This window comes from Camelus ferus, chromosome 1 (genome assembly GCF_009834535.1).
Source record: "Camelus ferus isolate YT-003-E chromosome 1, BCGSAC_Cfer_1.0, whole genome shotgun sequence".
Classification (NCBI taxonomy): Eukaryota; Metazoa; Chordata; class Mammalia; order Artiodactyla; family Camelidae; genus Camelus; species Camelus ferus.
In genome coordinates, this window is record NC_045696.1 from 83,998,727 (window position 1) to 84,012,107 (window position 13,381).

General features: G+C 35.5%; 1 protein-coding gene across 4 annotated transcripts in view; it reads left to right on the plus strand.

Moving 5' to 3' along the window:
* Positions 1-13,381, plus strand: part of PDCD10 (programmed cell death 10) — a 37,870-nt gene that overhangs the window by 3,904 nt on the left and 20,585 nt on the right. For 3 of the 4 annotated variants that reach the window (XM_006183817.3, XM_032484853.1, XM_014558476.2), the window contains one exon: positions 12,537-12,747. In XM_006183817.3, the coding sequence (XP_006183879.1) occupies positions 12,652-12,747 (96 nt within the window). In that variant the 5' untranslated portion in view covers positions 12,537-12,651. Of the gene's footprint in view, positions 1-10,588; positions 10,705-12,536; positions 12,748-13,381 lie in introns of all 4 variants that reach the window. The other variant, XM_032484873.1, reaches the window with a different exon arrangement.

Consider the following 13,381-nt stretch of genomic DNA (forward strand, 5'->3'; position numbering starts at 1 on the left):
TAAAATTGAGTAATGCTTATTTCAGAGGAGCTTATAGTTTGAGCTTCTTGGAAATTTTCATGTATCAGAGGGTCCTAAGGTAATATCTTATTTGCTTTAAACCTATATACTTATGAGAGTAAAAATATTATTTTCAAAACATGCAAACTGAATTTCAGGAATAAATTGTGTTAGTCTTTGGTTCTGAAAACAAATTTTCTAAACCTTCACAGTACTATAATAAAGGCATAGAATAAATTCAGCGGCTTAGCTGCTGTTACCTTAAATGCCATTGTGAATTTACCAATTCAGTCTCCCACAAGATACTGTCCAAAAGTGATTGCTGATATTTGGCTTGAAAGCCCAGTAATGCTCCCAGTTTATAAGTCTTTGAGAAGTCCTAAACTTACTTTTTTAGACAGTAGGTTCCTGTGTTATTGGAATCTTGGGTAAAAAATTCATATTGACCTGGCATACCAATATGTGGAGGATAAAACTAAAGTACTGCTTCTTATATCTTGTTGGATTATTAAGGTCATTATGATAGGTAATGTTACTAAGAATTTTAAGCTAATTCCGTGATAAACAATTATTTCTCCATAATATAAACTGCAGGAGTGATTTCAAAGATAAATAGTGTGATTGATGGTGTATATTATTGTTTTTGAAATGTTATAGAAAGTTGCAGTTTTAGAGATTTACTTTTTAATAGGACACACAGTGTAAAAAATGAAAGCATCTTTATTGTAACAATCAGAAATAATTTATTTGCAGAAAGATAAACAATTTAGTTTGGTGGTCCATTTTTGAATGTATGAAGGTGAAAAATTCAGTTTTCTTATTTTATCTACACAATTGTGTCTTGAATGTAATGTGATATTACCATCTTATTTTTCAGGGTCACCCATATGTTTTTGGTATGCATAATTTTTTTTAACCACCTAAAAAGTGAAATGAATCTATTCAATCTTAATCTCACTCTGCAGTTGCCTGGAATCAAATAAAGAGGGGATTTTTGTCAGCCAGCTTATGAATTATTGGATAACAGCAGTAGAACATATTATTTGGAACATATGAACAGTAGTGGTAGTTGCTACTGTTTATGCAGGCCAGTTCTTGGAAATAAGCTTACCAGAAGTAAGTTAGCTTGCATAATAATGAAACGTTGGTTTGTTCATTTATCAAATGTTCCTTAAATATATATCATGTATAAAATTGCCTTAAATCTTGTTTGGAATGAGCTGGGTTATAATAGGATAGCCAGTATTTATTGAGCAGTAACTAAGTGCCAGATATCATGCTAAACATTTTGCATGAGCTCATATAATCCTTGCACCAACTCTTATGAGTTAGAGGCACTATTATCCCCAATTTAAATGAGAAAACTAAAATACAGGGAGGTTAAGTAACTTTCTCAAGGTCTCAAAACCACTTACTGCTTGGAATTAGGATTTGAATCCATGCTGAGCAACTCAAGAGACCGTATTTTTAATCATTACATTAAAAATGATGTTGGTGATTGAGCTCCATTAGGGGGCAGTTAGATTTAGAGTTAAAATTATATAGAGAAGTTGTATCTTAGATGCAAAGATCACCGTGGCAGGCAAAAATTACTTATATTCAAACTTATTCTTAAAAAAAAAATCACTTAGGAGTTACCACATTGGAGACTAATACAGCTTCAACACAACTTATTTTTCCTCTAGCATTAGAATAGAATTACTTTTCCTTTGGAGTGCTGGGTCATGTATTTAACTTGTTATTCAGAGCTCATGTTGGAAAAGAAATATGTACATTATGATACAGGAATCACAGTGGGTGAGAGGCATCGTGAGAGGCACTGTGGCTCTAAGTCTGGTGGGGGGAGTAGCAGATCCATATGTTTTATCTCTTTCACTCTGGGGCTTGTATACATGGAATGGAATTATGATCACCTGTATATTTCAATAGTTATTTTCCTTTTTTTGTTTTCTTAGAAGAAAATGTCAAGCATGGCCATTGAATTTGCGTAGGGTAAGTGTATGTATAGTGTGATACAGCTGTGCTCCCTGGAGTTATGTGAAGTGGCAGCTTGACATGTATTTCTTTATGGTCTGTCTTCCCTGCAAGACTGCACACCCTCAGGGACATGGACTGTATCTGACTTTTCATCTCCGCATCTCCCAGCTAACACTGCTGCTGACTTTGACTGTGCAGAGCACTGTGCTAGGCGCCAGAAAACGGAAAAGAGTAAAACTTCTGTACAGTGTTTATAATTTAGTGGCTATTAGGGAATGGAAAGGCCATCATATGGGCATTTAGCCTTTCTGATTTATTAAGTACTGGCACATGTATCAGTTCATTTGATAATTTTGGTCAGAGCTGATAGAAAGGGGGAAAAGTGGTAGTTTCTCTAACTTAATGTCTGGTCCCTGGCACTGAAACATGCCTCTCTGCCTTAATTAACCATGCTGCCTTCAGGATGAACTGGAACTCCAGTGGAGTTTGGAGTTAAGGAGGGACAAAACGCTAAGACGTTAGTTACACCCCTGCTGCCTTCTTAGACTTTATATGTTTGCTGCAAAAAGAGGCAATTGGGAATGGTAACTGAGTCAGACCTGGCCTCCAGACTGGAGCTGCTCCCTATACGAGTTCATGTTGTTGCAAGGCTTTCTTAATTTAATTCCAAAGGATTTTGAATAATGCTGTGGTCTTTTACTCAAAAGTAGATGCTTGTGGATGCCTTTATAGTAAAATTGGCATTTTGGCAATACTATCAAAACTTGAGAGATTTCTGAGGTCCTGTCTGAATTTTGGTGTGCTTTGTTGAAAAATGAATTACAGTTTTACAAATGAAGGTTACAGGAGAGGAATCATGTATACAATATAAGCAATTTTATCACTCTATCTCCTTCATTTTTTTCTTGTGACTAATAGCATTTTTATTTGAGATCAGTTGGGAGCTGAAGGTGAAGTTAAATGTCATCATCAACATAGAATCTTGTCCTTATTAGCACCTCCTCTTAAACAAATGAGCCAGAGTCCATTTATTATCTGGGGATAATAATTTTATCAACATTTGAGTGCCTTTGTGGCAGTGTTTTGGTGCAAAGAAATTTGATAAGGTAAAGGAAATACGCGTTGTATACTGTAGAGAACTTTAGGCAATAAGGAGTCATTAAGTTAAATGGTAGACATTTAAGATTATAAGTGATACAGAGCAAGTAAGCTTGACCCACGTGGTATAGTCTCTTTACTTGTACTTTCAAGCATAGAGAACATAGGAACAGCATGAGAGCTTAAGTTTAGTTGAATTTCTAAGGGGTTTTAAAGGAAAGCTTTAGCATTATATTGGAAAAATTAAAACATCACAAATACTAATAAAAAGGAAAATACAAAGATGTACCTCAAACACTAAATGACTGTTCAGTTAGGCATTCTTTAATTCATGAACCACTAGATTAAGTAAGAACTTTATGGGCAAAAGATGAGCATATTTAAGGGGACAGATTTATTTCCTGCCTTCCGGCAACTGTTTTCATTTAAATTTTGTTCAGGCCAGAATTTAACAAAAATCTAGGCATTTGAATAGGAAAAAAAAAAGTGAGGATTTCGCAACTAAAGAGATGTGTACTTTTTTCCTCTGAACCTGTTGTGCAGAAATATCTTACCAGCCAGTTATTATTTCTGTTGTTCCCATTTCCCATCAGCTAATTCAGAGGTAACAAGCCTTTTGATTATGTTATCTTTTAATTATCCTGTGTAGATTATCTCCCTTTTATGGATTATTTTGAGAAAGTCTTTGATCACATCTTGATTTCACTCTGCTACCCAGCCTGCTTCTGGGCCACAGCGTTCTTTATTAAATTAATCTATGTACATTAAGAGAATAAAAAGTAATTTTAACACAGACTTGGCAAATAGTTTTAAAATGTAAATTTGATTATCACATTCTTTTAGTATTCCTAAACTGTTATTTGCTTTGGGTGATATATGTAACTTTTTGGGTGGCACAAGTAATTTATTTATGCCTCCATTTTGGCAAGTGGGGGAGAAAAACTTTTAAAAATATACTGTGGAAGTGGCCTTTATGACATTGTGATTTCAGTGTTAGGCTATCCTTGTGTATGCTATGCAGGGGCAGGACTAGACTGAGGCAAGTGAAGGGTCTAGGGTACAGAATTTAAGGAGACACTTGCTATGTCATGCAAGTAAGAACTAAATTTTGTGCTCTAGGCATTGGGTTTGCCCCACCCTAGTTCCAGTCCTGATGCCATGTCAGATTCATCAAATCTTAGATAAAGTATCAGTAACTAATAATATGAATTAAATGTTTATCAGATACTGTATCAGATACTGTAACAAGTACTTTATATGCATTTTGTACCCTTAATAACCCCATGAGATGAGTTCTTAAATCAGTGTTTCCAGTGATTTCTCACTGAGTTTAGAGAGATAAATAACTTAAATGATATCACCCACCTGAGCAAAATTCAAACTTAGATCTTTGTTTCAAATCTAAGCACTTACCTAATGCTGTCCATCTGTATGTAGAAAAACTTAATTACTTCTTGTCCATTTTATGATTTCTGTATTAAGAAACTACCACCCCAAAATATGTAAGTTCTTAACACTGACGTGATGCAGTTAACTTTTAAAGTGAGTGAGTCAGAGGTCTCGGCAACACCAAATGGAAGATCCACCAACTTGTGCTACTGAGAACCCTAGGGCGACCTTGAACCAGAGCCACGTTCCATGCTGGCTTTGTAAGCCTCCATACACTCTGCGTGGGGTGCGAGGGTCTTGGCTGTCAGCTGGCTGACCCATGGAGGACACGAGTGTGGAGGACATGAGGAGCAGGGCAGGTGAGCCTAAAGGCACATCAGTTGGGCAGGCTGACTCGCATGTCCTGTACAGTAGGTTACAGCAGCTCAGTAGCATATTTTAAAATATGTCACTATTTGTTTAGTTTCTTAATGTGAACTTCTGTGGACTTTCATTTCTAAGTTGTGAAATTTGGAGATTGGACTAGATAATACATAGTAATGTACAGTAATGGCTATTTTCCCTTTAAAATTTTAGGGTTTTAGGGCCTTAACATGTAGATCTCGTAAATGCATAAGCATGTGACAACAGTACAGATCAGGTTACCGGTATGAGATTGAGATCCGAAACTCTGAATTATGGAAAAAATTTAGGTCCAGGTGTCTTTTGCCAGCCCTTACCCTTACTATGTGGACCACTCACCTTTGTTCTCACAGTGCTTTGCTCATAATGCTGTGTAGTGATTGTCCTAGAGCAGTGGTTTTCAAATTGCGGAGAGTGGTGTTTAAGGGCTCCTGTGAGAGGAAGGGCTGATAAACCGTAGTTATTACTTAATACATTTTGTGGATTAATGAACAGTTTAGTGTGTTTTATGTCATATTTAGGATCTGATAAAAGAATTTATTTGAAAAACAAAACAGAGTTCTGCCATTCTAAGGAGGTTTACAATCACTTATCTTCCTCCATTTATCTGGTTTTTAAGAGTCCTTGACCCCCCTGCCGAGATGATTGTATAGAGGACCTGACTTATAGAAAGAGATCTTATCATCCTAGATTAAAATGTAATTAATCTGATATCTAATATTAAATAGTTACTGTGTGCTATGTACTGTTTTCAGTGCTTTATCTGTGATAACTTGTTTAATCTTCACAACCTTAAGAGACAAATACTGTTATTATTCTCATTTCATAGATGAGAAGATTGTTGAATAGAGAAATTAGATAACTTACCCCAGGTCACACAACTAATGCGTGGTAGATGCAGAATTGAGTTCAAGCAAGACTGGTTCTAGAATCACTATGCTTCTTCCTCATCTCTCTAATGACAGTGCTAGCAGTGTTGGCTAACTACAGTGGTCCCCGCTTGCCTATGGGGGTAGGTTCCAGGACCCCTAGTGAATGCCTGAAACTACAGATAGTACTGAACCCCACATGTACACGTTTTTTCCCTATACATACATATTTGTGGTAAAGTTTAACTTACAAATTAGCAAGAGATTAGCAATCACTAATAATAAAATAAAGCGATTACAACAATGCATTTTAATAAAGTTATGTGAATGTGATCTCTCTCCAAGTGTCTTATTGTACTGTACTTACCCTTCTTATGATGCTGTGGGATAATAAAATGCCTACATGATAAGATGAAGTGAAATGATGTAGGCATTGTGATGTAGTGTTAGGCTACTGTTGACCTTCTGACGATACATCAGGAGACTCATCTGCCTCTGCGGATCCTGGTTTATCAAGCCATGATGTCCACAGGTGGGTGTCAGGAGCAGACCGTGTCTGTGGTTGAGGATCTCAGGGTGGAGGGTATGAGGTCACATCATGCTGCTCAGAATGGCGAGCAGTTTAAAACGTATGAATTTCTGGAATTTTCCGTTTAATGTTTTTGGATCGTGGTTGACCTAGAGTAAATGCAACTGTGGATAAGTGGGGGGGGGGACACTATAATTAACAACAGTCCTATCCCCATTTCCTTTTAGGTAACCTTGTGGATTTTGATGTCTGTCTTAGAACTTTAATCCTCTAGAAAGATAAACTAAGTTTTAAATGACTGATTTATAAATATATGTTTAGAATCAAGTCTGCTTATTAGTTAAGAAACACCTGTGAGAGATGTATGGAGCTTAACAAAGAATGATAACTGGAGTTCAATTTAGAGACCTTTTACATTTTAGGGATTTTTCCTTCATGGGTCATTGTACTCTAATTTGCCACTGTTAACTGTTTTCAGAAACATCCTAACTCAACTTTCAGATGGTGTTTTAGTTAGAACCTATGTTACTTCTTAATAACTCTGCAAATGCTTGTTTGGTCAGTCATGTTTACAGAGATATTGAAGATTATATCTTTTTTACCTTGTTTTAAAAAAAAACAGCTGATGATGTCATATTCTTGGAAATTGTGGTATAAACGGGAGGTGCCTTTACAAATTGGAGTTTAGATCTTCCAAAGAAGTGACAATTCATTGTGGGATGTTTACTTTCTTTGAATAGTTATTTAAAAGTGCAAAAATACAGTGCTTAGTAACTTAAAGTCATGTAACATAGGGGCTTTATGGTTTGATTTAGAAATTACCTCATCTTTTAATCTAATTATATCTCCTTCTAGTATACAGCTCAGTTTTGGTCCATCTTAAAGAATAAAGTGACTTGCTCTGAGACAAGATGGTTTAGAATGGCAGTACCAGGATTTGAGCCCATATTTTCAGACCTTAATTCTTATACGCTCTTTATTTGTATCTCTGCACAGATTGTTCACTTATTATTTTGGGGAAGCCTAGAAAAAATTTGATATATATAAACAAATACAGCAGCAAATTGTCACTTACAATTAAGAAGAGATTGTCTCTTGATGTCCCTAAATGCAAACTTCTATGGATACTAAACTGGCAGTAGTGCATGTTCAGGGCAGTTGAGTTCCATATTACCTTAAAAAAAAAAATAACTATAGAATGGAGGACCTTGAATTATAGAAAAATATAACTTGCAGAAGAAGGAGAGAGATGAAGGTTTCAAGTTCATTTTGGTCTAGGTAGGATCTCCTGCCCTATTCCTCTGCCTGTCCTTTTCCTAGCTGCTTCCTCTAAACCTTTTGTCTCTTGTTTGGAATTGGCTACAACATTTTGACATGGGAAGGCCCTAAAAGGTAGGGTGTGATATCAGATATCCATCTTTCCAGCTATGTGGATTGGCCAGACTGATCTGAACCCACCTTGGAACAAATTCAGTTTCCCTAGAAGCCTGATGAGTCTGATTAGTGATGTCATATGCTTGAGAGAAAAGGCAAGGGGTTGTCAGTCATTGAAGAGGGTCCCCTTGTTAGAAATCTTAAATAGTTTTTATGATCTGATGAGACCTTTTTCTTTTCTTTTTTTTTTTTAATTTCCCAAAACATTACTTTGGAACTATAGTAGATACTAGCAATAAAATTTTATCATCACTGAATTTTAGTTAAAATGGCCTTTAAGATGATATTTTTACCCATTTTCTGTTTCTGATGAGGAAACAAGGCCAGTGATTAAGTATAACTTCTACAAAATTAGGACCAAAAACCCCTGTCTCAGGTGCTTAGTAAAATTTAATTTTACCCGTGTCTTTGAGACTGGCCTTAGCAGCTAGTTTTTCTGATTCTAGCCCTTGTTCTTTTCATACCAGTGATTTCTAACTTGTCCTGTTCACAAAAATCATTTGGCCTTGCTGCTAAAAGTACAGCTTTCTTGACCCTTAGAGATTCTGATTAAGTAGTCTTGGGAATTTGTGTTTTTAATAGGCCCTGAAGTGGTGGTGATGGCTTAGGTCATTGAGCATTTAGAAACTGCAGCACTCTTCCACTCTTTGTCATAGAGAAAGTTTTGCTTTCTGCTTAAAGCTTGATAAATTTTTGGATTTTGCTTATGTGTAAAGCAAGGTTAACTGATGTTGGAAATGCTTGCATTTTGAGGATTTTGTGAACTATTAAATTATGCACCAGTTGTGTCCCTGGGATCACATCCTAGCAGCCTTAATGAAATTGAGACATGGGAATTTATAATCTCTGACTTTCATTTTTCTTTGGTTTTCATGTAAATGTCTGTTGGAGTTATCTGGTGCTTATATTCTCTTAGCTTATTATAGTAGGAAGAGGTTGAGGTAGCAAAAAGAGGTAAAAACTGGTAAATGTAACTGGGTCCAGACTTTGTTAATAAAATTAATTAGATTCCTTAGATTTTGTTTTGCTAGGCTTGATATTTGAAAAGTATTAGCAAGACTGATTCGACTTTCAAATTGTCCATCTCTTATCTCATTAAGTTATTCATTCAGCAAACAGTTATTACATGTCTGCTATGTACCTGCTATGCTGACTGTACTGTCTCTATTAGGAAAAAGAAATACACTTATAAATTGTAACTCACGGATTCTGCTTACTGCTGGAATAAATAAACGTCTTTTAGCTAAAGATCGTGGGCAGGTTGGAGATCCAACAAAAATAAATAGAACTCCTCTTTAGGGAGGGAAATGAAAGGAATTATAAGAATTTAGGACCATATAAGGGGGCTGAGTACTAGATTTGACTATAGGGAAAAACAGGACAAATAGACCTGTGTACAAACATTTTTTTAAGTGTAGAATTTACTTTACTTCTGAAGCTTCTGTTTCTCCCCCAGAACTGTGTACATCAGTACCAAGATTTCCATTTGTCTATTCATTGAATATGTGAGTAAATAGTTTGGCTCTGTTGTCCCCCAGATGGAGTAAAGGAAGACTGTTTCAGGAAGTGCTGATTCTGAGCGCTGAGATACACCAGAGGTGCAGTTCTTTAAATGAACAGACCTCCTGTTAGACAGTTCCGGGTGGAAACTCCTAAGACTAAGAGTTTGGCATTGGACTGGTTTGGAGTAATTGCAGGTTGTCCACTGAACCGTTTGAAATGAAGAAGCATGTAGAAGGAATGACAGCATATTTTAACTTGAAGTTGAACTAAAATTGGCGGAATAATTTAATATTTAAAAAGCCATATTGAAATCTCATATAAACACTAATGAAACTGTGTGTGGGCCCAATTTGTGAATATGTGTTCTGAAAAGTTCAGATATAAATTGGTTCTTTGGAATATTTTCCCATAGGAACAATATTAAAAGGTGGTTAAGTATGGAGTGGCCCAACCACCTATATATAGCCCATAATGTTGCTATAATATTGTCTTTTTGATGGTAAATAGTAGCTGATAGTACTATAAAGTTAGCTTTAGAGGCAAGAAATTAATATATATGTATATATATACACACAGAGACAATTAATTTAAATCATAAATATTTTAAATGAATATTTCCTGACATGGTACAATGCTACTTATTAAGCAAATTTTTTTTTTAATTTAATGCCAGCATTTAAAAAGGTGAAAATGAAGTGTTTGGGCAGGTTTAGTTGGGTAGAGATAGGTAGATGTCAGCAGGAATTCTGAAGGTGACCCTAGCCATTTTACTGGTCCCTTCAACTCTGCCTTTATATATGCAGGGATAGGCACCTGGGTTCAAAAGAGTAAAAAACAGAAATGATCCCATTGAGCCTACTTCAGTATTTTATCTCCTTTAATATTTCACCTACTTTTTGCTGAGATTCTTGAAAACTGAGATTCCTCTCTCACGAGCTCACCATCTCAGCCTCTCAGGTAGTGCCCTCCCCCAGTATGCAAGTGACATTACTCTTTGAGCATTACTTTTGACCTCATCAGGAAATCAAGTAATTTTTTTTAAGTTGTTGTCCAGGTTCCAGAGCATCTAAACCTTCTGTCTTCTCTTTGAAACACCTGGTTTTTGTGATGCTGGTTCTCTCATCCATTTCTCTGATAGTAGGGTAGCACCTGACTTCTCCCTTACATGTATTCACAATTATTCATCACTGTCCTTCCACAGTATAAGCTCCATGAGGTCTTGTTTTGTTCACCGCTCTGTATTTAGTACTAGGCTTCATATCGTATAGGTAGTCAATAAATATTTGTTAAATAAATAAAAGATTTTTTTTCTGTCATCCAGTGAAATAGTTCTTCAAGTTCTGTTGTTGGCCCTGTACTGCTGTTTTTCTCTTGTTTTTTTTTATAGGTACCAGTGCCTTTTATTACTACCTATACTGTACATCCAGTATCCATCATTTTCATTTTTGACTAATATCACAGCATTTCAGCCCCTCTTCCTTGTTCCAAGTTTATTATGAAAAGGTATGCATAGTTTATTTCTAAGTGGAAAAGCAGATTGCCTGTTGGTTATTAAGTAGTCAAATAGGAACTGCAAGGCCACGATTGATACTTACCTGCTTCCTCTTGCTTATTATTCAGATCCTGTTGATCTTTTATGTAGATATACGAGGTCTCTTAAGTCTTCCCTGCCTTCAGCCTCTGTTCCTCCACTCTATCCTTATTGCTATGACCAAAACAGTCTACTTAAATATGAATGGTCTCACCAGGTATTGGCTTTGTCTTGTCCTATAGAATAAAATTTAGGAATTGGCCTTTTTTTCCTTTTATTTATTTTTTATTTAATTATTTGGTTCTGTGAAGTCAGGAAGCAGAGTTAAGCTCTTAAACAGGAAAAACTTTCAGAAATAGGACTAAACTGTTGCAGTAGGGGTTGAATTCCCCTTTGCTGGTAGGGGTATGGAAGAGTAGTAAGCAGCTCTAAAATGGGACAGGTTCTTAGAGTTTATTTAAGCTGTTGAGTACTACCCTTTGATTGTATCTTTCCTACTGCTTAGGTCTTTCACTGTCTGGCTCAGATAAATTTTTGATGATTAGAACCACGTCTTTTTCATCTCCCACTGCATCTTGCATGTAGTGGGTGCTAAGCATACATTTATTCAGTGAATGAATAACTTCTGGGTATTTTCTTGGGTAGAGAGCTGGGGTTCTTGGTTTTCACTTCAAACTTTGTTTTCTGATTTGGGAATATCAGATCTGGATTTAGCGCACTGGGATCAAGTCTTGGGCCTCTACGTGTATGATCTTGGGCAAGTTATCATCTCTGAGTCTGCTTTTTCATCTGTAAAATTAGAATAACGGTTACTGTAAAGTAATTTATTGGAAGAACTAAATGCATGTGAAAGATGTTTTATAATCTGAAAATACTTCACAAATGATAGGAATTATTCAAAATTGATGACTTTTTATTTAACAAATTAATATATATCATTTAATACGTAGGTATATTGCTACTATTACTCTTTATAATTAGGCTCATTTTTCACTCTAGCAAAGGAATTAAATACAGTTGCTTTCTGTTAAAAAACAACACACTTCCTCAACTCCTCAAGGCAAAATTTCTCTCTTACAGTGTTGAATTCTTGATACTTTATTTACAAACTATGAGTGTGGATTTTTCTTCTTAGTTTTTGTGTCAGATTTGAACAAAGATTCAGAAAGTTTCAAAAAAAATTTTACCATTGGCAAAATTAAATAATATTAAATAAATTGACTAAGTAAATTTTTTTCCCCAAATAGATCACATTTGGTAGAATTTTCCCAATTGTAAAATTTGCCTTAAATCTTTGGTGCTTGCTATTTTTTTGCTGTTGTTTTTTAGGTGACAAATCAATGAACAGTTAGCAAAAGGATTTTAATGAAAATGTTAAACACCTTAATTTTTTATCCTTAATTCTTTAATTTGGTTCTTTATGCACATTTATATAACACATTTCATAGTTATAAGTTCATATTATAAATCTTGTTATACATTTTCCTAGGTTATATATAATGAAATTAGATATGTCGTTATTGGATAGTGCTTCATAGAGTACTCTGTCTGAATTCAAGATGAGTGGGTTTGTGAATCACCACTTTGTGAACTGAAGTAGTATCTAATGAGGGAGATTAGCTGTAAGAAAGGGCAGTTCTTGAGTCCGAGGAGGAAACAGGAGATGTCTCACTGACGAGGGTTGCTTTCACAAGTAAGGTATATTAACAAATGAGCTTTTTATAAGATAGGGACTCTAATTTGGAAAAGAAAGTAGTTTCCCCTTAATATAGTAAATCTCTGTTCTTTCTTTCCCTTTAACCAGGTCAGTATATGTTTTGTGCCCTATTCTTTTATCACAAAAAAGAGAAGAAAGACTGCAGTGAATGAAGATTCTTCTGCATTTTAGCACTGCTTTTTCTACTGTAGTTGGCTTTTGAATGAGGATGACAATGGAAGAGATGAAGAATGAAGCTGAGACCACTTCCATGGTTTCTATGCCCCTCTATGCAGTCATGTATCCTGTGTTTAATGAGGTCAGTGGGTAAATGTTTCTTCATACAGTCTCTGCAATTCCTTAATGTCTGCTTCATTTATTCACTTGTTTGTTTGTTCCTTCATATAGCAAATACTTATATAAATGGATTCCATCTATGTGTTAGGCGTTGTGCCAGGGTTAGACATAAAACAGTGGGGAAAAAACCCTAATGTACTGCTCCCCCTCTGGAGGTTTCACTATAGTGGGAGAAAGGGACATTGAACAAAAGAATATAAGTAATTATGTAAATGAGAAGTTGTGATAAGTGCTATGAAGTTTAAAAAAATAAAAAGTGTGTTTAAAATAGCAGGTGGGACCTATTTTAGGGGCCAAGACAGGCCTCACTGGAAAAAGAAACATATGCTAACATCTGAAAGAGATAAATAAGGGTTAGAGTGTTGAAGGGTTGGGGATTAGCACATTTTAGGTAGCCAGAAGAGCAGGCACAAAAATATCCTAATGAGTATAGTCAGTAGTGACTAAATACAATTTTATGGATAAATGGAAAGTACCATTGCTTTGTATCTAGAGAAGATGTAGTTGCTTTTAATTTGAGGGATTTTCTAGGACTTATAATAACATCAATACATTTTAGGTTGTTTTTTTTTTTTTTAAGTGAATATTCGTATGCC